The 24,651-nt window shown below is 39.8% G+C and overlaps 1 protein-coding gene across 3 annotated transcripts in view; it reads left to right on the top strand.

Moving 5' to 3' along the window:
• runx1 (RUNX family transcription factor 1) overlaps positions 1-23,588 on the top strand; it is a 36,966-nt gene extending 13,378 nt beyond the window's left edge. The window contains exons 3-10 of one of the 3 annotated variants that reach the window (XM_034864902.1): positions 1,549-1,584; positions 4,856-5,013; positions 5,493-5,603; positions 8,435-8,591; positions 15,989-16,093; positions 17,511-17,714; positions 21,429-21,575; positions 21,927-23,588. In XM_034864902.1, coding sequence (XP_034720793.1) covers positions 1,557-1,584; positions 4,856-5,013; positions 5,493-5,603; positions 8,435-8,591; positions 15,989-16,093; positions 17,511-17,714; positions 21,429-21,575; positions 21,927-22,456 — 1,440 coding nt within the window. In that variant the 5' untranslated portion in view covers positions 1,549-1,556 and the 3' untranslated portion in view covers positions 22,457-23,588. Of the gene's footprint in view, positions 1-1,293; positions 1,585-4,855; positions 5,014-5,492; positions 5,604-8,434; positions 8,592-15,988; positions 16,094-17,510; positions 17,738-21,428; positions 21,576-21,926 lie in introns of those variants that run through there. The other 2 variants (XM_034864901.1, XM_034864903.1) reach the window with 2 other exon arrangements.
• Positions 23,589-24,651: the final 1,063 nt, after the last annotated feature.

Genomic DNA, 24,651 nt, shown 5'->3' on the forward strand with positions numbered 1-24,651 from the left:
GCTTCTCTCCTCTTCTCTCTGCCTGTCTGAGGGTCTAGATTAGTCCTGAATCCACCAACAGTTAGCATCAGATAAAGCCTCACTTCCATATTTCAACTTAAAATATTGAACATGTCAGACAACTTGCAACACAGGAAATGATATTGTTAATGTGAGTAATCAGCAGGGGAAGTTTGATGCTGATCTCTATTAGTTCAACCTTTTATTATTATTTTATTATTACACATTTGGTGTATTTCCAGAAGCTGACTTGTTGCAGGGCTGTGTGACAGCTAACGCATAAAAACGTGTACAAAACATTCAGATCTAAGGATAAAGAAATGGCTCCAAAGTGAAGTGGAGGGTTAGTAACTGGATGCATTCTGGGAGCTGAAACAGGTCTTCATCAGGCAGCTGTTTGGAGATCACATGATACCAAACTTTGCTCCAAAGTTTGGTATCATTGGAATCAATATTCCTCCAAACAGTCATATCAGGACAAACATTTGTTACATCATATTGTTATTTTTTTATTTTATCACAATGTAAGAAACATCTTAGCTGGGATTTGATCATGTATTTTGTCTGGTTTGATCTGCCCCCCTTTGCGTTTCTTGATCTTCTATTTCCCATCCTATGAGACGTGTTTCATTTTTAAAGAAGAGGTCAGAAGCAACAACATCCCACATATGTTATTAATACAAGCATTATAGAGTCGAATTATACAGATTCAAGCATAAACCCTGCTGTTGGTCAGCAACCTCCGATTAATAAACAGGCTGAGTTTCTCTGTGGGACTCAGATCTGCTGCTGCCCCCTGTCGTCTACAGCCGCTACTACACCCCTTCATTATTATCCAAACTATTACAGAGACACACACACACACTCCCATTCTCTGATAGATTCTAAGACCAAAAAACACAAGAAGAGTTCAGGGAGTCTCTGTGAGTTCAGAGGCTGCAGGTCCATGAGAAAACCACGTGGGCTGGTCATTTAAAGAAGAAAAGAGGCCGGACTGGAGATCGGCAGCTGTGTGTTGACTTTTGGGACATTTGGAAACATCGGTTGTGACTGTGTATCCGTGTTGTTGTGTCGACAGTTTCCTGTGTGTGTGTGTGTGTGTGGGGCGACGGTTTCCTGTTGGGGGGGGGGGGGGGGGGTGTTCACCCCCCACCCATCCTTTCTCTTTCTTCGTAAACACCGCCCTCCCTCGGACGGACAGCACGCTGATTGGTCCACCGTGCAGTGGCAGGCAGCAGCGAGCCTCTAATTGGCTGAGAGCGGCTACGAGGTGTGCGGGTAAAAGGCTCGCGCTGTCAGCGGGACTCCACTCATCTGCACGGACACGGAGAAAGAGAGGGCGCGTGCAACAATATTCAACTTAAAGCGGTTTCTGTCTACATGTTTCTTACATGAGGAAGATTAAGAACTGCTCCCCGGGACGTTTGGTCCAGACGTCAAACTGAAACTGTGCGCGTGGACCTGATAAAGAGACTTTTACACCACAGAGCGCGTAGAGGACAGAGAGACAGAGACACACGGAGACAGGAGACAGAGAAAAGATCTGAGCCGCACACATGGTGTTTCTGTGGGACGCAAAATACGGTAAAACCTGCACGTTCCTCCGCCGATGAAAGTTATGATGTAGCATATTTCTCTGGGGAGTTATGGTTGTGATACAAAATATTTCTCTGAGGATTTAAAGTCATGATATTACACATTTCCCTGGGCATTTATAGTTATGATATAAAATATTTCTTTGGGGATTTATAGTCATGATATTACAAAAATCTCTGGGGATTTTTATAGTCACGATATAACATATTTCTCTGAGGATTTATAGTCATGATATAACATATTTCTCTGGGGATTTATAGTTATAGCATAACATATTTCTCTGAGGATTTATAGTCATGATATAACATGTTTCTCTGAGGATTTATAGTTATGATATACAATATTTCTCTGGGGATTTATAGTCATGATATAACATATTTCTCAGTGAATTTATAGTTATGATATACAATATTTCTCTGGGGATTTATAGTCATGATATTACATATTTCACTGAGGATTTATAGTCATTATATACAATATTTCTCTGGAGATTTAAAGTCATGATATTACATATTTCTCTGGGGATTTATAGTTATGCTATAACATATTACTCTGGCGATTTATAGTCATGCTATAACATATTTCTCTGAGGATTTATAGTCATGCTATAACATATTTCTATGGGGATTAATAGTCATGCTATAACATATTTCTCTGAGGATTTATAGTCATGCTATAACATATTTCTATGGGGATTTATAGTCATGCTATGACATATTTTCAGCCATGAAAACCCAGAGAAACACAGACTCATGTTTAGGATTATTCATCTCTTTTGTTAAAGCATAGATTAATATCAGCTTCTTCTCATCTCTTACAGTCTGAATATTTAATAAAAATACATTGACTAGATCCGTTCACTGTTACATAAATCATATTAAATACTGTGCAGTGTGAAGCGTTATAAATTAGAATCATATAGAAGACAGCCGTATTTACAACCATGAGTATTATTTCATGAGGCTTCATGTGGACATTTATATTTATCAGAACTCAAACCAAGCCGTTTTTTAATATATGACATTTAATCTGGATGTATCAGTGTGATAAATGTTCATCTTGTTTAATTTCTCAGGATTCTGCGAGACAGTCTCTCTATTTTTACTCATCTTCTTATATTCATCTTTTCATGAATTTGCATATATGTGATCCTGCTGAGTTTCATATCAAAATGTTCAGAACTACCTTATCTTTCTAAACAGTGAGGCCCAGCTCTGTCCCAGAGCATTGTGGGAAGAGATTCTTTCTCCCTGAAGCTGAAAATATGTATCATGTCCTCTGTGAAAACAACCGTAGGCTCATGTTGCTTGGGATACTTTCCCAAAGTTTTAGTTAGCTTTTTCATAAACACATTCTGCTCCTTCATTCTGATATTACAGTTATTATGTGTGTAAACACACACTCAGCTCTGCAGACTTTAATAATAATAATAATAATGAATTTGAGCCAACCCTCATCTGCTGTAACTCTGACAGATTTCTGTTAATATCAAGGTTTAGAAAGAATATGCTTTCTTGTTCAGGATGAAGTAATATTATTCTTCTGATACATACAAATGCATCATAACACATTTATATGTCAGACAGAACCAACAGAGAAGCATGTGTGTAATGTTCAAGTTTCCTTTATATTTTAATTTATTTTAATTTTATTTTAATTTAACCTTTATTTAACCAGGAAAATCCCATTGAGATTACTAATCTCTTTTTCAAGGGAGTCCTGGCCAAGACAGCGGCACAGATCACAACTACAATTCCATACATTACAATTTCATAACAGTTTCCTAAAAACTATTTAAAACATTTACAAACCATAGATTTAATTTCCAAACCTTTGAGCAAGTGTTTAAACTGACCGATTGCAACCACTTCCTTCAATTTCCAGAACTTTTGTAAATTGTTCCATGTTGTGGGGGCAGAATAGTGAAATGCCACCTTACCAACTTCTGTGCGGACACTTGGTACAGACAGTAGCAGTAAGTCTTGTGAGCGTAAAGAATACAGTCTATCCGCTTTTGGTTGAATATACTCACACATATATGAGGGGAGCAGACGCAGAATACCCTTATAAATGAACATATACCAATGATTGAGTCTACAATTCTCCAACGCTGGCCAGCCCACACGTGTGTAAAGTTCCCAGTGGTGTGTGCGAGGCTTACAGTTTGTGATGAACCTCAATGCGGCATGATAAAAAGAGTCCAGTAGTTTCAATACTTGGGTTGGGGCATTCATATAAATGAGGTCACCATAATCCAAAATGGGTGTAAATCATCAGACACAACAGCCGACTTGTGAAGTAAGCAAAGAGCTTAAACATTAAAGGCGAGGGTAAACTGCCCGTCGTTATCAATCTACACTTCTTCTTATGTCAATAAATATGCTGTAACACGGACTACGTGTATTTTATATCTTATAATATTAAAACATTGCAGAATATTTTGTGTGTGTGTGAGTGAGAGACATATTCAGTTAGAAAGATTTAGAGATTTTAAGGTAACGGCTGATAAATTGAGTTTGGTTGGGGGTGCGTCAGGAAACAGAGCGACTCAGAGCTTCAGCTTACGTCATGGTGTGTGTTTTCTACATCCTCTTTCTTCTACATTGACATTTACGTTGAACATTGAAACTATACCAGTGATCTCAGCGTTGTTGGAAGTTTATATTTCCCACACAACCCTCAGATAATTTTGCGCTGAAGCAAGTCTTTCTTAATCAATCTTGAATCCAGTATTTTTAAAGAAGTCAGAAAACCGTAAAATATATCCATTACTGAGCTCAATGTAATGTCTACAAATGTAAAAAAAATATGTTTTAAATCCATTTTTATAGAAGCCAAAGAAACCCAGTAACGGTAAGAGAAGATCATTTGGATTATATGCATTTATTATATGCTATTATATGATTATATGCTGCAGTATATGAGGAAAATATGTGATCATGTAGTTGAATATCTTTATAACAATAAATAAACATAATAGCTGTTCTCAGTTCTGCTGTGTTCAGTATCCTGCTAAAATGCAACAAACCACTTGTTGGATTTAAAACTAATAAAATGATTAATTATCAACTTTTTCTTAAGCAACAAATTAAACATTAAATTGAATACGAAAAAAAATTACATTTTAATTTGCAGTTTCTGTTGATATTTTCTTTCAACAAACTAAAAAAGGGAACGAGGGAGAGCAGAGTTATCCCTGGGATCTGTATGAAGGGTTAGTCTGTCTGCAGATGTTCAAATTCATGTTATTGTATTGCAGACCCTGCCCCTGGCCGGCGGTACACGCCCCCCTCTACCACGCTGGCCTCGGGGGGGAAGATGGCCGAAGCGCTGCCTCTGGGCGCCGCGCAGGACAACGCCGGTGGCGGGGCTTTGTTGGCGGGAAAACTACGCCTGGCTGAGCGTGGCATGGTGGAGGTATGGCTAAATTGGATCAGTTTCACTCAACATCAGCCAATCAGACTCTCTGTGTCACTGCCACACATCAGCAAATCAGAGTCACTAGGCTCGTTCCATTTGATATGAGGGTCTGATTATATTTTATTAAATTGGAATCGCACCAAAGTGTTTTTGTCACTTCCTGTCCAGCCTGAAGGCGGCTGGAATCGGCTGGAAACTGTCCGACTTTACTGCAGCGTTTTGTCCCCCCCCCCCCGCCCCGCTGCTGCCGCCTGCTCTCATCCACTTTCCAGGCGAGGCACAGTTCATCTTGAACGAGCCTTCTGTGTCACTGCTTAACATCAGCCAATCAAAGCTGTTTGAATTTGTTCCCTTTTTCCACATGTTAGTGGCCTTTCTCTCACCTTTGTTGGTATTTTTGTCACCTTTTTAACATTTTTGTCACCTTTTTTCAACCCGGCAATAGAAATTTTCCTCACATTGTGTTTGTCTCTCAGGTGATCTCGGACCATCCAGGCGAGCTGGTGAAGACGGACAGTCCTAACTTCTTGTGCTCCGTGCTGCCGACACACTGGAGGTGCAACAAGACGCTGCCCATCGCCTTCAAGGTACGCCTCCCAGCCTGCTTTAACGGACATTTCCAGGATAAAGCCCCCATCTCGCCGATGGAACTCCAAATGTTTCATAAGCTCTGTGACAACAACGCACTTTTCCAGACAAGATTGTAAACCGTTTGCAAACCAGGAGGACAATTTACTAAATTAATTCAATTCAATTAAATTAAATTATTCATAGTATCAAATCATGAAAAAGTTATCTCGGGACAATTTACAGATGATAGGTCTTGACCACACTCTATAATTTACAAAGACCCAACAAATCTGGGAAATCCTATATTTAAATTACAACATAACATAACATTATAATAATATCCTTGAAAGTGAAACCTTGGCTAATAGATGGCCGTGTGATGTGACAGGTTTGATACAGAAGGGTGAAGAGTAAACAGTTTCCATCATCTGGATGCTTTGCTGGCCTTAGCAAGACAAAAGACAAAAAGCATTTGTGGAAAAGCAGCTTTTAGCCGCAAAAAAGCTGATTGATTTATTGAGTTTCATACATTAGTGTGTGTGTGTGTGTGTGTGTGTGTGTGTGTGAGTGTGGGGTGCGGTATTCATTATGGAGTGTCATGAGCAGATGTCACTGCCTTTTACTGATAACGGATGACTGTTATGATGCACACACATATTTACACATTACAAGAAGTCTGAAATACACATACACACACAGTTCTACCCTAAAACAGGAGAATGTGGTTTCTCACAGAGTTTTGTCACCTTTTTATAAAGGTTCGGGTGCATAAATATTAACATATAAAACAATATATACCTCTAGTAAAATGTTAGCTGGACCGTGGTCTCTCAAAGATTATTTACATTGTGGATTCTCACTGAAGGCATCAAAACTATAAATGAACACATGTGGAATTATGTACTTATAAAAAAGTGAAAAGATATCTTATATTCTAGTTTCTTTAAAGTAGCCACCCTTTGCTTTGATTACTGCTGTGCACACTCTTGGCTTTCTCTTGATGAGCTTCAAGAGGTAGTCACCTGAAATGGTTTCCCAACAGTCTTGAAGGAGTTCCCTGAATGCTTAGCACTTGTCGGCCCTTTTGCCTTCACTCTGCGGTCCAGCTCTCCCCAAACCATCTTGATTGGGTTCAGGTCCGGTGACTGTGTAGGCGCAGCAATCCAACACTCTGCTTCTTGTTCAAATAGCCCTTACACAGCCTGGAGGTGTGTTTGGGGTCATTGTCCTGTTGGAAAATAAATGATGGCCCAACTAAACGCAAACTGGATTTCTTAAAGTAATGATGGCCATTCGTTGCTCTTTACTTAGCTGATTGTTCTTGTCATAACATGAATTCTAACAGTTGTCCAATAGGGCTGTCGGCTGTGTATCAATCTGATTCACAACTGATGGTCCCAACCCCCTTAATAAGGGAAGACATTCCACAAATTAACCCTGGCAAGGCCCACCTGGGAAGTGAAAACCATTTCAGGTGACGAGCTCATGAAGTTCATTGAGAGAACACCCAGGGTAGTAGAGTATATACAGGCTTAACAGAGTAAAAGTCTGTAGTAGAGTATTTACACAGGGTTAACAGTGTAGAAGTTTGTAGAGAGTATTTACAGGGTTAACAGAGTAGAAGTTTGTAGTAGAGTATTTACAGGGTTAACAGAGTAGAAGTTTGTAGTAGAGTATTTACAGGGTTAACAGAGTAGAAGTTTGTAGTAGAGTATTTACTGGGTTAACAGAGTAGAAGTTTGTAGTAGAGTATTTACAGGGTTAACAGAGTAGAAGTTTGTAGTAGAGTATTTACAGGGTTAACAGAGTAGAAGTTTGTAGTAGAGTATATGGCACGGTCATTTGCACTTTGATATCCTGAAGTGATTAGTGTCAATATGGAAATCTATATTTGTGTAGAAGTGGAGAAGGACAGTGTGCTCTCTAGAGTAAGTGTTACACATTTACATTTTACACCTGTGTTGTTTTGGGAGAGGCAAATAATTCACATTTTATTTCATGACTTGCATCTTTTGTATGAATTTTTAGAGACGTTTGTTTCTCTGTGTGACCGTGTGCTTATTCAAAGGATGGAGCCCGAGATCTGATAGAAACCTCAGGATACTCTTCTTCATTGTCTGATTGCTTGTCTGATGATGGGAACTGTAGTGTCAGAACCTCAAACATGTCCAACCCAAATAGAAGTAAAACAACACAAGTGATCTGGAGCTTTTGTTCTCTAAATGTATCATTATCAGATTCTGAAGTTAATTTGTCTCTTATTATTTCCCTCATATAGGTAAGGTAAGATACAGGAAATGAACTTAAGAATACTCAATGAAGTCTAGTTATTAATCAGTATCTGCTGTCTTAATCAGACACTCAGGACCACCTTTGCATTTCAAAACTTTCTGATGCCTTTTTGGCACTTTTTCAACTTTGCTGTTGTTTTCAGCTGTCCACTTGGTATTGAAATGTCTTTGAATCATTATCGTCTTGTTGTTGCTTGCTTGTTTTTAGTCATGTTCCGGCTCATCTTTCATCTTCTTCTCCTTTCAGGGCAGAGATACCTTTTGGTTAAAAGGCAATCGCTATATATTTTCTTTGTGTTTAAAGTAGAATGAAAAATGCTTAGTTGGCATGGAAGCATGCTCTGCTTATCAGCACTTTATCACAGCTTCCGGTTCATTGTTTTGATGCTCCAACAGAAACGTTAAGAGATTTGGTTGTTTTCTGTAACGGTCCTCTTTGTGGGTTTTTTCCCCTGCCGCCAATCCAATTTAATCCTCGAGGAACTGAAAGATTAAGAAATAAAAAAAAACATTTGAAGCTCCATCTTCTCTCCTCCTCTCTTCTTTTATGTCACAAGGTGGTTGCCCTAGGCGACACACCTGAAGGAACCTTGGTAACAGTGATGGCGGGAAATGATGAGAACTACTCAGCTGAGCTGCGCAACGCCACGGCTGCCATCAAGAACCAAGTGGCCAGATTCAACGACCTGCGCTTTGTTGGCCGCAGCGGACGAGGTTAGTTTCTCAGACTTGTATTTCCATTCGAACGTAGATGGACAGATGGACAGATGGATGGATGGATGGATGGACGGATGGATGGATGGACGGACAAACGGACAGATAGACGGATAGATAGATAAATAGATAGATAGATAGATAAATAGATAGATACATAGATAGATAGATAGATAGATACATAGATACATAGATAGATAGATAGATATCTTGTCATGGGAAATTTTGTTTTCACAATCTGTTTCCTGCATATGGCAATATTCATGAACAAATGCACCAACAGTGAACATAAATACATTTATATAATTACATAGAAACATATTTACAACTAAGACACCAGATACACATACAAAGTCAGAGTGATGGTTTGTTCAGCAGTGCTATGACAGAATAAACTAAAATTCGGCCTAAGTATTCTTGTCTCGGCATTGTATCTGACTTGTCTCAGTATTGTCGCTGACTTGTCTCAAAATCCAAGGTCAGTGAACATGTCATACTGTGGATTCTTCAGGTCAAAATACGGTCAATATTGTTTTTGTTACAGCAGAATAAAAGTCGTAATGTCTGACTTGTGAAGATGCACTTCAGCGTTATGAAAGTTGAAGTTAATAATCTGGCCTAACCTGATCTTAAAGTGTTGTTCCTCTGCAAAAGTATCACTAGTAAGTAGAAGATAAGGGATTATTCGGTTTTTGTCTCGGTCTCGACTGTCTCTCATTTGGACTCTGTCTCAATTTGTCTTGGACATACAGTATATATGCAGGTTTGTTCTAATTTGAAATATAACACATTTGACAGTTAGTGAGAGCAGTGTCTGCCTTGTCTAGGTTTTAATAGCTGGGTTTTTTACACCCATCACACAGAGATTACAGGAGGGGAAGTACATCATATGAATAAAAACAGTATTCACACTACTTCCTTGTAACAGCCATCCAACGTCTGCCCGGCCCTACCTCCCATACCCCTCTTTCTCTTTCTAACGGACACAGAGACCACAGTTAAATTAAATCAGTCACAGGCAAATGTGCCAACTAATCTATTTAAAACAGCAAGCGTCCTGTGTACACAACTCTAACACTCACTCGGACAAGTGCTCCCCGGCTGAATGGAAATGTTGGACCACCTGTCAATATTTGACAGATTCCTCCATTCTGCTGTTGAAACATATTACATGTTCATGTGCTGGAGAATTCAAATGAAGAAAGTTGAGGAGTAGAAATTTGTTTCCATGCAAATGTATAGGCATAGAGAACAATGAGCTTTGCTTCCCAGCACCGTTGCATCTGAGCAGGAGGTTAATAACTGATGTTTTCTTTTTTAATCATCAGTATCTATCTATGTGTCTTAGACTGCCACCATGCTACACACAACAGCAGCGAGGGCAGACAGAAGCTAAAGGTCATCCAAACTATTTCACACTCATGTTCTTTCTTTTCTTTGTGTAGTCCTGTAGTCCTTTGGTTCCAACTGAAGATGCAAATCTCTAAACCAGAACATTTGTACTTTGAAAGCAGCTTATATTGACCTATATCCATCTTTGTTTTGTAGTTATTGTGGGATCAAACGAGGAAGTAAGTGGATCAAGTTATAAGGGCCCCATACTCGTAAGGAGTAAAGAGGCAGGTTTCCTAGGTGGAGGTTTTAAACAGACTCAAGACTTCACCCAGGACACCCAAGGGTTTTAATTTGACCATCGTACGTCCATGGCTCACTTAAAGCCAAACCATGGTCTTTTTCTAACCCTAACAAAGTAGTGCCTAAACGTTCACATCGTTAAAGAGAACAGTCAGTTCTGTCGTTCAGCTACTAGGACAGGAATAACTCATGAATGTCTTTTTTATAAACAGTATAACAAAGTTTTAATGGCATAAATATAACAAATAGGAAAGATGTAACATTTATTTAAGAAGTTATTTTTAAAAAGAGAAAATGCAGAATATGAAAGTGAAGTGTAAGTATATGAGCGATATCCCCCGTGTTACTCGGGGTCCTCTTTTCTCCCTTTCATTCCAAACCACACACAGCTGACAACCAGCTGGTGGAGGCGGTGGAGACGGGCTCGGACATACATGCTACGGGCTGCTGTGGACTTATAAGTCTTGCAAGTGCTCTCAGGATGGTGTCTGCATGTGTCTGACAACACACAGAACATTAACCGGTAAAAGCCTACAGCTGTCTGCTGTCAGTGTGTCAGAGGCTCCCAGGCAGTGAGCGTATGTGCGTCTGCCCGTCCCCGCGGAGCTCCGACCTACAGAGGAGCAGAAGAAAGTAGATGCACCTTTGCCAAAATGAAGGTTGAAAAGAGAACTATTTTGGTACAAATTTTTAGTTGCCATATGGCAGACATCACAAATTTAAAATATCTTTCAGTTCCGGTGTTAAATATTCTTTAGAAACAAAAGTTTATTGATCTTTGAAAAGTTGTACCTGCATTATTACACTTTTATCATCATGTCATATTAGCCCTTTGAACCCAAAGGCCATTTTTACAGTTCATTGTCCGTCTGGATTTATTTTATAATAACTTGTAAAACATCAACCCTGTTGTCTACAGTCAAGATATGAACATCAAATCTTTTCAGGACAAACTGGATTATTAGAATATTTGGGCTGCAGTTAGGTCACTTGAAAGTTAAAAATGGTTGTAAGACCTTAAGGACAAATAAATAAATAAAATGGAACATGAATCTCACAGTTATGTATTAATATATTTGATGATTTATTTATTTGTTTAAATGACTTTCAACTTTTGAAGACTGTGCTAAAAAGTACATTACCTTAATTTTTATTATCTATGTATGCATGAATGCATGTATTTAAATCTTTCATTTTAATGTTGTTTTTTCTTACATGTTCAAATAAACTCTTTAACTAAAAACTAAAGTAACTAAACTATATCAAAGAAGGAGCAGTAATACCTAATCCATTTTCCTCTCTAAAACACTTCTCATATGTCTTGGGAGTCACACTGTGAAGAAATAATCATTATAACTTATACAGTTGACAAAATATATGCATGTTTTCAAAGAAAGTCCAGATGTCCAGAGTCTCATGACATTTACTTATGCCAATATTCAACATAATAATGTCAGATTTATTGATTTTGCACCCACAGCAATGCTACACAAGCATTTTTGTGTCTAAAATAGTTCTCCTGTGAGCAAAAATAAACATGATAAACATTATAAATCATATAAAGCACATACTATTTACATTTCTTCAGAAAAGGCCCAAATGTATGCCAAATCTCAAACCAAGGGGGCCATTCTCCTCTTTAAACGGTAGACATCTATCTTGTCCGTTATAACATCTTCGATTGCATACTAGACTATTTTGACTGGGAGGATTAGGCACTTTCAGCCTCCATACTCTTTGAGTTAAGTTGTCCCCACTCCATACCCTTTGGGTTTTATTGTGTCCCATATATGGGCATGAAACTTCCGTAAACACGCAGAGAGCGGACACGGAGCAAGCAGCTAGCGGCAGAAATGAGCAACAACGCAATGAGTTATGGAAATCAAGTGGATAAATCTTGGATGTAATGGTTTGGATTTAATGCTCAACGACCCCGAAAAAGGCACAAGTTCCAGGCTGGATAGAAAATCACCTGTAGAGGCTAGAAAGACGCGGACCTCCATAACCGCTAAGTTGTTAGCTTTAAGCTGCAACTTTCAGTGAGTTTCTATCTTTTATGGTTATTAAATGATTAAACTATGAACCACAGGTGCTGTTTTGAATTGTGGGCGAGTCTCTCGGGTTCAGAGGGTTAGAAGAAAATGGTCTCAGAACAACAATATTGTATATGTATATACAATACTGGAAGGATATTGACTGTAAGTTTCTCCAAAAAATAATTAGTTTCACTTTTACTCAGATACCACCAGTGGTGGAATGTTACAGCTTTAATGACTAGTTTTGCATTGAGTACTTAACTTTTTAATATTTGAATGATAATACTTATACAATTTTAATGAAGTAACATTTTCAATGCAGGACTGTGACAGAGCATGATTGCAGTGTAGTATTACTGAAGTAAATGATCTGACTGCTTCTTCCACCACTGTTCACCACTAGGCTGCACTGTGTTTTGGTGCTGTCTCAGTCAGTTTGGATTGGTTCATCACTTGGCTGTGTATGGCAGTAAACAAACTTACCTTATGAGCCGCTGAGAAGCTGAAGAATTGTATGCATTTTACAGCTCATTGATCATGGAAATGGTTGATTTCATACATTATTTTTTAAACTGAATAGGGACTATGTGAGTTTTTTGGAATAATGTCAGCGGAGTCTCTTGAGGAACATTTAGGAACAATTAGTTTTTCAGCTTCTTTCTAGGGTAAGTAACTTTTCTTTGGCAATCATTTGAACAAAACATTTATTTTCTAATCCGCTGGGGACACATTTAGTTTGCATTGTATGAAAGGGTCAGTGATGTTCTAAAACAGCTGCTCACCGTAGTTTTTATCAAACAAACAGGAGGAAACTGTGTCGTTGTCTAGCAGCCACATTTGGTGCTCCAGTTTTATCTAGGTTTTTACAAGAAGAAAACTACAGAGCATTGCCAGACCGTAGCTTTGTTTAACTAACAGTGCCGCCTCACAATTGTTGTAATAAAATTGATTTGATGAAATAACATTTGGTTGGTGTGGGAAGTGGTTAGTTTAGCTGCCCACAATAATAATGGTTTGGTGGTTTGATTGTGTGTGCGTGTGTGCGTGCGTGCGTGCGTGCGTGCGTGCGTGCGCACGATCCCTGACGCTGTTGATTTGTATGGGTTAGGGTTAGCACTTGCATAGGAGCTATTTACTAATGCGCTGTTAAAATAAAAATGAAATGCTGCGTTACTGCCTTTGGACCAGGTTTTTGTTGAAATTATCTTTGTGGGTCCTAAAATAACAAAGACAGTTGTGTTGGGCTTTGTGCTTCACGGCGACAAGGTGCAATATAGGGCCCAGAGTGTTTAAGCTTTCATACATGAATATGAACATTTCCATGTCTAATAGTGTAGAGAGTGACTTGAACGAGAGAAAGGAAATGTAAATATAATGTAACTAGACTCTATATATAAAGCTCTTTTCTAGTCTTAACGACTACTCAAAGTTCTGTAACATAGTATTTGAAACATCTTCTAAGAATAGCTTTATTTTCTTTTTATTCCTTCTTTTTTTGTTTTATTTTTTCTCTTTTTCTTTTTTTACCTGTAGCACTTTGAGATGTATTGAAGAAAAGTGCATTATAAATAAAATGTATTATTAATATTATTGACCATTCACACTTTAGTCTATCTTTTAGTGTTTGTTCCCTTTGAAACTGAAGTGGCGAGTTTGTCTGAAATGAAACATGAGTATAAAGTGTGATGATGGAATATGCGTCTTGTTTGTTTCATCCAATGGTTCAGCTACGACCACAGTGTTGTATGTGTGCATGTTTTGCCCGTCTCTGTTCTTTCCTCTTTTTAAACAGGACCGTCAATTTTTTCATTCACAATGTCCCCCACGTGTGATATGTCCGCTCTTATCTTCAGAGAAACAAAGGATTATTTCAGACTTTAGTTAGTTTGCTTAACTGGTTGATAGACACAAAGACTTTGGCTGTTCTCCCTCTTTCTCTGTCTCCCTCTCTCTTTCTCTGTCTCTCTCTCTCTCTCTCTCTCTCTGTCTTGCTCTCTCTGTCTCTCTCTCTGTCTCTCTCTTTGTCTCTCTCACTCTATCTCTGTCTCCCTCTTTCCCTGTCTATCTCTTAGTCTCACTCTTTTTCTGTCTCTCTCTCTCTCTGTCTTGCTCTCTCTCTGTCCCTCTCTCTGTCTCCCTTTTCTCTGTCTCTCAATTCAATTCAAATAGGCTTTATCAGCATGACCTCCCTCTCTCTCTCGGTCGCTATCTCTGTCCCTCCCTCTGCTGGCCATCAGTGTGGTGTCAGGTGGATGAATACAGCATGAAAAACAGAACAATCCATAGACTAATGTCTGAACCATAGCAGTCAAAGGTTAAACTCATTAAATGAAGCCCAAACACTGTTTCTTAATCTCAACAAGAAGTGTGACCAGACATCTTGTTCTAATACCTAAAAGACACACTGCTGTAGGTCAATTACCAATTACTCCAAAAACAACACACAGTATACAAGCGTTTTGGTTATCGTGGCGTTGTATTTAACGTAACAGTTATAACATTGTGAAACGGAACTTCTTAAGTTGAGGTAACAAAAAAATACTTGTAAGTAAAACATCAAGGCTTGCCTTAAAATGAGTAATGTAAAACTACTAAAATGAGGGATAGGCTACAAAATTACAACAAACAATCAAAATGAGGTAGTGGACCTACCTACGTCACAGCTTTAGATGCTTTAAAGTCGGTCCTGAATGGTCCTCTTGCTGAGAAAAGGTTATTTGAAAAATGTGACATTATCACCCAGGAATAAAGTGTCCGGGCCAGCGGGAGAAACCCTACTGCATAGATTCAACCGGCCGCACATCAACGAATTAAACAAGGAAGATTATGAGCTTTTTTGGAGTACGCTTCATGTTAATAACCACTGAACTGAACAGATTCCATTTTGTATCTAATAATAGTAAACATATTTGATTTGGAGTTCTATGAAACATTTAAACAGTAGGATGGTCATGTAGCCTTTCCCACCGCCAGCAGCTGTTTGATTATTAGCTGGTTAAGCATCGACCTTGCACCTTATTTAAGCACGTTTGTCTTTAGGATGATAAAAAACAAAAAAACTAATAGAGCTCAGCTGGGAAGTTGGTACAAGCTTCCACAGCTAAACTCTCTCTGTTGTCCTTTTCACAACATGCAAATCATGGGGAACTAGGCTTCACTCATTCCACTGTTGCAACAGGTTTTTCCAGTTGTTGTACTCTGTCAGTTTAAAATGACATATGATTTTGTAATCAAATACCCGTAAATTTAAATGTTGTGTGCAATAATTGCAATAATTCAGAAGTCATCAGTATTATAATGTGAAAGAAAAACTTTCATGGACAGCGATAGAAAACAGAAATATAAGGATAGAAGTGAGAGTAACACCTGGCATTACCCATATACGTCAACTGTGTGTGGGTGTGTGTGTGTGTTTGTGTGTGTGTGTGTGTGTGTGTGTGTGTGTGTGTGTGTGTGTGTGTGTGTGTGTGAGAATATGTGTGTGTCTGCACGTGCATGTGTATGCAAGTGTGTTTGCATGCATGCGATCTGGGTTATTTCTGCCTGGGGGTCCCCGACTTCCATGACTTAATGCATTTAGCTTACCAAGAGGATAGTAGGGGAGAGCAGGAGAGAGGGGGGAGAGATCGATCATAGAATTACTTGAAACAAATCTTGAGTAACACTTTTTTCCGTTCTATTTCTACGTCTTTTTTCCTTTCTCCCTTTCTTCATTTTCTTTATCAGGGAAGAGTTTCACTCTGACCATCACAGTGTTCACCAACCCTCCTCAGGTGGCCACATACCAGAGAGCCATTAAAATTACTGTGGACGGTCCAAGAGAGCCACGACGTAAGTGACACTGACACAGATTGTGACATTTGCTCCCCAGCAGATAATATCTGCGCTCCCACAGTGTTCAATTCTGGTTCCAATCAAATTCACCATGGATCCACTTGAAGACAACTACCTAAAACAGAACAACTGCAACGTTCCTGTTTAGTGTTAATCTGGTGGCATTAACCATGTTGGGAGTTGTAGGGAATCATAGGCATTAGTAGGGAGTCATAGTCATGTTGGGAGTCATTGGGAGTTGTTGCAATGTCTGACGATGACGGGTTGTAAATTGAGGAACAGTACATAAGTTACAGTATGTTTAGTCAGGTTGGGGTTAGGATTTGGGTTATTAAAGCAGTGATCATAGGCACAACTTAATATTTTATACTATACATTTCACATTTTATCTGAATACATTATTTATTTTACCCTTTGTACATGTGATGCCAGCCTAAAAAGTATAATAGCAGGTTTGGTGAGCCCCTTGATGTCATCAAAGAGCACTTTACGCTTTATTCTAGCGAAGGTTAGCCATCCCCAACATTACTACTGCATTACTTCCTGATTTTTCTACCTAAAGGCCCAAGGCCCAAATCGAGCACTCATCTGCGTTGATTGCACTTCAAAAATAAGTGGCGTTAAAAGGGTTTTAACTCAATATTGTCACTTTCATTCTGACAGCCCTCATGTTTAGTAATTTTATTAAAGTGCTGACAGATAACTATTGTATATAAAACATTGTTTGGATCATGTTGATTACATCAAGCTGCCTTTAATATTTATATTAGTCTATAAAGTTGTCACTTAGTGAAGATATGGCTCTAATCACTACAGAAAAACTCTCAGAGTGAGTCAATAAGGAACCTGATGCAACACGAGTTCCTCTCCCACTCAGCGTGACGAAACGGGGAATTCTAACGGCAGATGAAAGCAAGAGGAAGACAGATTTTGTTAAGCTAATTAACATTAATAATAATAATAATTAGGATTGAATGGAAGTGAAGTGAGCAACAGTGTTCAGAAGAGACAACAGGACGGCTCCTGCCAGCTCCTTTCAGCTGTGAATAACCATCACTCGTCTCTAACCCACCCACACACACTCAGCATAAATACACACACATGCACACTTCCCCGTTGGGAGGAAGTGGCTGTAACTGGAGCTGCGTTTCCGAGCTTTGAAGTGCGGCCAGCACCACAGACACCATGACACACCACCACACACGCAGAGCGCTGTGCTGCGCGGCAGATTCCCCAACGCACTGGCAGACGCAGAGTGTTAATAGTGTCGGGACAGTGTAAAAGGCTGTTGGTTGTACCTGTTACTGTAATCCCTGGATTAAATAAACATATAACAAACATGAAGTAATCTGCCAATATGTCTACATTTCTGTGTGTTGAAATGTGACAGTTTTGTGTTGTCCCCCTCTCCCAGGTCACCGTCAGAAGATGGACGAAGTCAAACCTGGCTCCCTGGCTTTCTCTGAGCGGTTAACAGAACTTGAACAGCTGAGACGCGGCTCGATGAGGGTGACGCCCCCTCACCACCATCACCATCAACACTCTGCCCACACTCGGCAATCCGCAGCGCTGAACTCAGCCCCCTTCTCCAGCCCGACACACGCTCAGATGACTGCCGGTAAGAGCACACACGTGATATGAGTCTGTCAACCTTGATTAGGAAATGAAGCCAAGACGCAGCGAAGAAGAGAAGGTGTCGTCCTGTGTGTATTCTGAACCAAGTTTAATATGAGGCCTATGCTGCAGCTGCAGTCTCACTGTAACCAATCAGGTTTTGGACGATTTGGACTTCAAACAGTCGGGGACAACATTTGTGAATAAAACTTTTAAAATGAAAGCATAATTCTACAAGAGGACCACTTTTAGGTGTTTTAGTCAGTTCAAATAAGCTGGAAGCTGAGGAAAAGCAATCTTCTTCATGCACCTGAACATACATGTATGTGAGAACTTACTGCTATAAAACCCAGACTTTCTTAAAATGTTGATTCCCATCATTTATATACAGAGATTTCACATCTTATTTCACATCTGAGCAGTTTGGTCTGCTCTAACTGAACCCTTGAGCTTTTGGTCTGATAGTCATGTTAGTTTGGGCAGTGTCAAAGCTAATTCTCACTGTGGTGTTGTCTAAACAACTGAACTCTGGTCCAAAACGGGGGTCTCTGTTCTCTTCACAGAGCTGTAGATTTCAGTTCATTTTAGGTGAAAACAATCTATCCCAAATACAGGAAAAGAACCAATAGCAGAGCACTACTGCACTTTACTAGTCTGCAGTTTCATCGTTTCCCACAGTTTATGCACTTATATCTGATGAAGGGATGATATCTTTCAGATCCATAAGCTTTGGTTACACCGCTAGTCCTCTGTATGAAATCATCATCTCTCCCCTTCACTCACTGTCTGTCAGCTGCCTAATGTTTGCCTTCTTCTAAAATATTAACACTAAAGTAGAACCAGATAACCTTAGACGTCATAAATGTAGCAGTGCTCCATTAAGTCTGACAGCAGAAATATTGGCCAGTTTTACATTTACATATTTTGTCCAAAAAAAAGCAACCATTTCCACTTTGTAACATTTGTTCACATTATTTGGTATTTGACAAAGTGTGAGGCAAACACAACCAAATGAAAAATGATACAATGCTGCAACTTGACCCCGAGTCACACCGAGTCTACAGAACTGTAGGTGTGAATGCACCCCATACGGTGGACACTATGAGTGTCTTGCTCAGTGACTCTTCAACACGTGGGCCGGACGTGACCCTACAGTCAGAAGCTGAGCCGTTTAAGACTGGAGAGACAGCTCTTACTTTAGTAATAGGAAACTACGCTTCCGCATATTCTTTATGAGCTCCAACACAGAGCCTAAAAACTACAATACATCTCCTTTGTTCTAATCTTACTGAGCTTTCTCAGGTGTAACGGTACCAATGTAGTCTGAAAAGAAAAGAAAAAAACGTTTGTATTCAAGTAGTCATTTGTATCACAGCAGGCATGTTGGACTGTTGTGGTTAGCTGGGGATTGTGACGTACAGTAAAGAGGCGACCAGAACAGTTCATACCAACACTTTGACTCATGCAGCATGTATGTTGCGTGGAAAACCGAACCAAAATTTTATGGAAAAGAAACTCATTTCCCATACATTTTTCTCTTCTTATAAACAACTTGAAGTAATTATCTTTCTGTAAGACTAAATACCTGTCCACACCAACAATAATCCAGGCCATAACTATAACAAAACCGATGTGAGCATCCACACTGCTATATAATAACGTTCTGCAAACTGTGGCATGTTTTTTCCACACTTGTGCATTCATCTTGCATCAAACCTTGTTGTTCCTCCTTGTGGTTTCAGTGAGATCCATTGTGGTCTGTGTGGGTATGTTTATTTACGTGTGTGTGTGGTTTTGTGTGAGTGTGTGTTGCGGTTGCCGTGGATACTCTATGCGGCACCGAAATACAGAATCTTTTCCTCTTCTGCCTTCAGTGGTAGTGAGTGTGCATGTGTGTGTGTGTGTGTGTGTGTGTGTGTGTGTGTGTGTGTGTGTGTGTGTGTGTGTGTGTGTGTGTGTGAAAGGAGGAAATGAGAGTCAGCTGGCAAGAAGTGCTACTGTGAGAAAAAAGAAAAGCAAAGCAAACATAACTTTCAGAATTTGAGAAATGACATATTGACTTAGTCAAAGTTTAGTTGTTCTACTCTTGTAACTGGTGTTTATGTAATACTAACACTTGGATGACAATGGGCTAAAAGCAGAGGAAAGGTAAAAAACAGAGAAAAAGAGTTTTACCATCAACATGCATCACATTTAAACATAAATCTCTTGAACAACCCGTCGTCCAAAGTAGGGTTCATAACTCAACAAGAACAAAAGTGAAATGGTTTCTAGAAAGAAAGAAAGACTAGTCTCACCAAGTACTCTCTTTTCTGGTTTTGTTCAGGGAAATTGGAAAATAAGTGCATAAGTTGTTGGTTTTTATCTGTATGCAGGTTCAGTCAGAATACATTTGTAGCAGACATGTTGAACTGTTAGGAGTTAAACTTAATCTGGAATAAGATGGAGTTGATCTCTAACTGTGTCTGTGGATGCTGAGCTGAAACATATAGAAGGTTTGTTTAATTAGGGGTGTGAAACACAGTGTAGCTCTGCAGGGAGAGAAACAGAGAGGTAGCTCTGAGTGCTTCCTGTTTTCTCTGTCATTCTAGATCTCTCTCTTTTTCTTTTTCTCTCTCCCCGTCATCACCCCCTTAAAGCTGAGCTTTCATTTCTCTTTTATTATTTTTCTTCCTTTCACTTCTCTACTCCTCTGTGAGTGGTAAATACTGTTTGTCCCTTTACTTTGGTCCTTTAGTGTGCACATGTGGCAGCAGAATCTCTGTTCCTCTAACCTGAACCCAAACCTTTCACAGATGGACAAAATACTGTGAGTTTGTACACCAATAAACTCCAGAAGTCCAGTAATGCTTTGTTGCAGACAAAACATTTTGCTACAAGTATGTATGTATATGTACGTATATGTGTGCGTGTATATATACTGTACACGTTTATGTGCAACAAGTTTTTAAATTAAACCAGGACAGTAAAGTGAACTTGTGAGCAAAGAATACAAAGTTGTCACTCTGCTTCATATCCTGCCATTTTTTCTTTCTACCCTATGCAAATTTAACCTTGCCCAACTTGAAAATCTTCATTGGTCTTGCCTGCTGCGTACAGTTTGCTTCCTTGTCTGGCAGCACACACACTCACACACATGTAGTCACTTTTGACTACAAATCTGTGTTTGACCAATGCCATTTATTGTTTAATAAATCAATCCAGACTTTTCCCCACAGTCTTGTGGGGGGGGGGAAAGACTTGATTGAATGAAATAACTCTCACACACACACTCACACTCTCTCTCTCACACACACACACACACACACACACACACACACACGCGCACACACACAGACACACACATAAAGCAAATAAATTCCCCTTTTGTTCCTCCACTACTAACAGGGCCATGTTTAGCCCCAAAAACTTACTTAACCCTTCTTTAAACTGAAACTGGGGTGTGTTGAACACAATGCTGTGTGCACAAACGTTCTGCCTTTTAATTACCACGAGTTAATGTCACTACTCTTAGTATAATCCACACCAAAGAGAAAGAGAAAAAAGAACCTCAAAGCTTGTAGTTTAACTCTGCAGTTTTAAGAGTTCACACACAATCTTTAATTTAGAGATGTATTTTTCTAGATTTGTGCAGAAAGTTTGAATTTAAATGAAGGCTATCCCTAACTTTCAAGCACTTACAATCTTAACCAACCCTTTGATGATTCCTCTTTCCCAGACTCCAGACAGATGCAGTCTTCTCCGTCTTGGTCCTACGACCAGTCGTATCCCTACCTTGGCCAGATAACCACGCCCACCGTCCACACAGCCAATCCCCTCTCGCCTGGTCGATCCTCGCTCAGTGACCTGTCCTCACGACTCTCAGGTAGGGACACAGCAAGCAGTGGTTAATGCTCATTTTTGTTAGTTTTTCATCTAACCAATTTTCCATTGCTTACTTTAGTGTTAGTTTTAATAGATATCAGAATCACAATCAGAAATAGATGTATTGCTAGATAAGCAGCACAAAACCCACTACTTTTCCAAGATTTCCATACCTCTTCCATCACCACAATATCAACAAACCATAAATACAGACAAAAATAAGACATAAGATAAACATAAATACAAACAGACAAATAATACAAAGTGACAGACATTATCAAATCTGTCCCTATTCAAATAAGAGTGGAACAAATAAAATAACCCTAACTCTATTACCTTTGCCATATCACAGGTCCTGAGCTCACAGCGTTTGGCGACCCGAGGATGACATTAGAACGTCCTTTCCCCTCCCTGCCTGACTCGCGTTTCTCCGACCACCGGGTGCACTACCCTCCCACTGCGGCCGCTTTCACTTACACCCCACCTCACAACGCTGTCTCCAGCGGTGCCCTTGGCATTACAATGGCGACAGCCATGGCAACCACCCCGGCAGGGAGGTACCACACTTACCTGCCTCCTCCGTACCCGGCAAACACACCTCACCAGGCGCAGAGTTTCCAGTCCACATCCTCGCCATACCACCTGTACTACTCCACCGCAGCCGGCTCCTACCAGTTCTCCATGATGGCGGGGGGTGGCAGTGGCGACTCACGCTCCCCGCCAAGGATCCTGCCACCCTGCACCAATGCCTCCACAGGCTCCGCTCTCCTTCACCCCTCGCTGCCCAATCAGAACGAAGTAGTTGGTGTGGAGGTGGAGTCCAGCCACAGCAGCTCACCGACCAACATGGCCGCAGCTGAAGCTGTCTGGAGACCATACTAAACCCCTGACACTGGAAACCGTACTAAACACCTAAACCTGCAGACCGTAATGATCACCTAACCCTGCCAAACGTACTGAACACCTAACCCTGGAGACCGGACTGAACACCTAACCCTGCCAAACGCAGTGACCAACAAAATCTGCAGTCCGAAATGAACACCTAAATATGAAGACACTGAGAAACTCTGTCTCATCATTTGCACAAACAGTCCTGTCAATCATCTATCTTTGGACATGCTGTTTGTAAGCCCAAAAACGGTGTGATGCGATGTTGTCATGGTTAACGTTTGCTAACCTAACTAGCGCTACCTCCACTGTTAAATAACAATTATTCCAACTTGTTAAACTGCAATGCTGTGTTCGGGTAGACGTCATTCTCAGGTCTGGCTTCCTTCTCCCAAAGTAATTGTTACGCAGCAGTAGTCCGTCTGTGTGTACTTTCTGACTTTACTATTCAGCTCTAATCTCACTGGTTCCCACTGAAAACAGAAACCTTTAAAAAACAGCTCACAAATACTGTTGATATTGTTTTTATTAATAAAGAAGGTTGAGTGATTTTCCCAAAAAGCTGATAGAAGATATATCAGATACAGTCAGTGCTGGTTTATGTCTACACGTGGAACTTATATATGAAACAAATATTGAATATTTACAGATTTATCCTTGAAGAGAGAGTATGGGTGTGTTTCATACACATTGGTTGTTGTTTGCATGTGAGATGAGAATGTTTTCCATGTCCGACCTGAGAGAAACCCTCTGACAGTCCAGTTGGTGTGGTCTCATGCTAGCTTGGCTCATAGTCACCTTTTCTCAGCTACATATCACTGTAAAGACTGCTAAACTTAACTGTCACCCGACTGGCTGGCGGTTGCTTGATTTTGTAGGCTATTGTTCAAATTGTTGCATCAAGGGTATGCAGTTCCATTGGGCAGGGAGGAAATGTCGGGACACATGATTCTATCACATAGCAGCGATGCCAATCGGCACCTATGGATGCAGTTCCCCAGTTGTTCCTTGGGTAAGTTGCGACTCAGGAAGTCTGCTTACTTAGTTTTTTTACATATGCGCACCGGTATTTGGAAACACTTTACGTCATCACTTGACCGGTAGCTGGACAAGTGAGTCCTCCTGACAAAAAAGCAGTCCTCCTGACAAAAAAGCAACAACAGCTCAACAGCGGAGCTTATGCTGAATGGAAGCACTCAATACAGACAAACAGATGTTTTATGGACAGATAAACGGAGGTTTTGGGGACATATAAATAAAGGTTGTACACTGACAAAGCGCATGCAGCTGCACTGGACTGATCTGTCTTTCTTTGTAAAATAACATGAATGTTGTTGGTGTTAGCGTTGTGAACAGATGATTCTTCTTTCCATTGTTTATTTTAACAGTCATATAGATATATTTACTAAAATCAGCCAAAACAAAGAAGCATGATGCCTTTACTCACTTTGGGCCCAAGTCTGACAAAAATGGTGACATGATAAACCAACTATCGGGTTGATCGATTCCTTATTTATTACAGATGGTCTGAACAAGACTGTCCACATAGACAAACCGTTATAGCATGGAGTTTTATAAAACACTTTAACATATTCCTAAAATACCATTTGTTGGTAGCATTTTAATTATATTTGTCGATCTGTACTGTATATAATCATAAATGATACCTGCATATGATTATGTTTTCATCCTATTTCTCTCATTGTTTCTCTCACACAACCATTTTGTTTCATGTTATTGATGTTCCACATTGGTTTTAATTAATATAAACCTTCTTCCAAAGAGAGTACCTCTCTTGTCCTGTGGTTCCTGGTTGTGTGATTTGTTTTTATCACTTATCTTACTTTAATGATGGCAGGGCAGTTGTATTTCTATAGCAGCAATTATCAGTTCACAGCGATTTTTAGGAGTTATGGTGAGTTTAATCTTGCTTTGCCATACCTTCCTCCAAGCGCTCAGGGTCTGGTTACTCCACATAACATTCGGTTTGGGATGAGAGCATCCTCTGGTTTAATGGTATTACTCTGTACAGCAAGCAACAATGGCTGCCGCATCGACCAGAGAGACCCATAAATGTAAGTATGTTTGGCTCAAAAAACTGATTTAAAGTTATGACAGCCTTTGTTTTGTGGTCTATGCAGTCCTGTACACATATACTTGCAACCATGTTAATTGAAACTTTTTAAAAA

This window comes from Etheostoma cragini, chromosome 24, assembly GCF_013103735.1.
Source record: "Etheostoma cragini isolate CJK2018 chromosome 24, CSU_Ecrag_1.0, whole genome shotgun sequence".
In the NCBI taxonomy this organism is placed as follows: Eukaryota; Metazoa; Chordata; class Actinopteri; order Perciformes; family Percidae; genus Etheostoma; species Etheostoma cragini.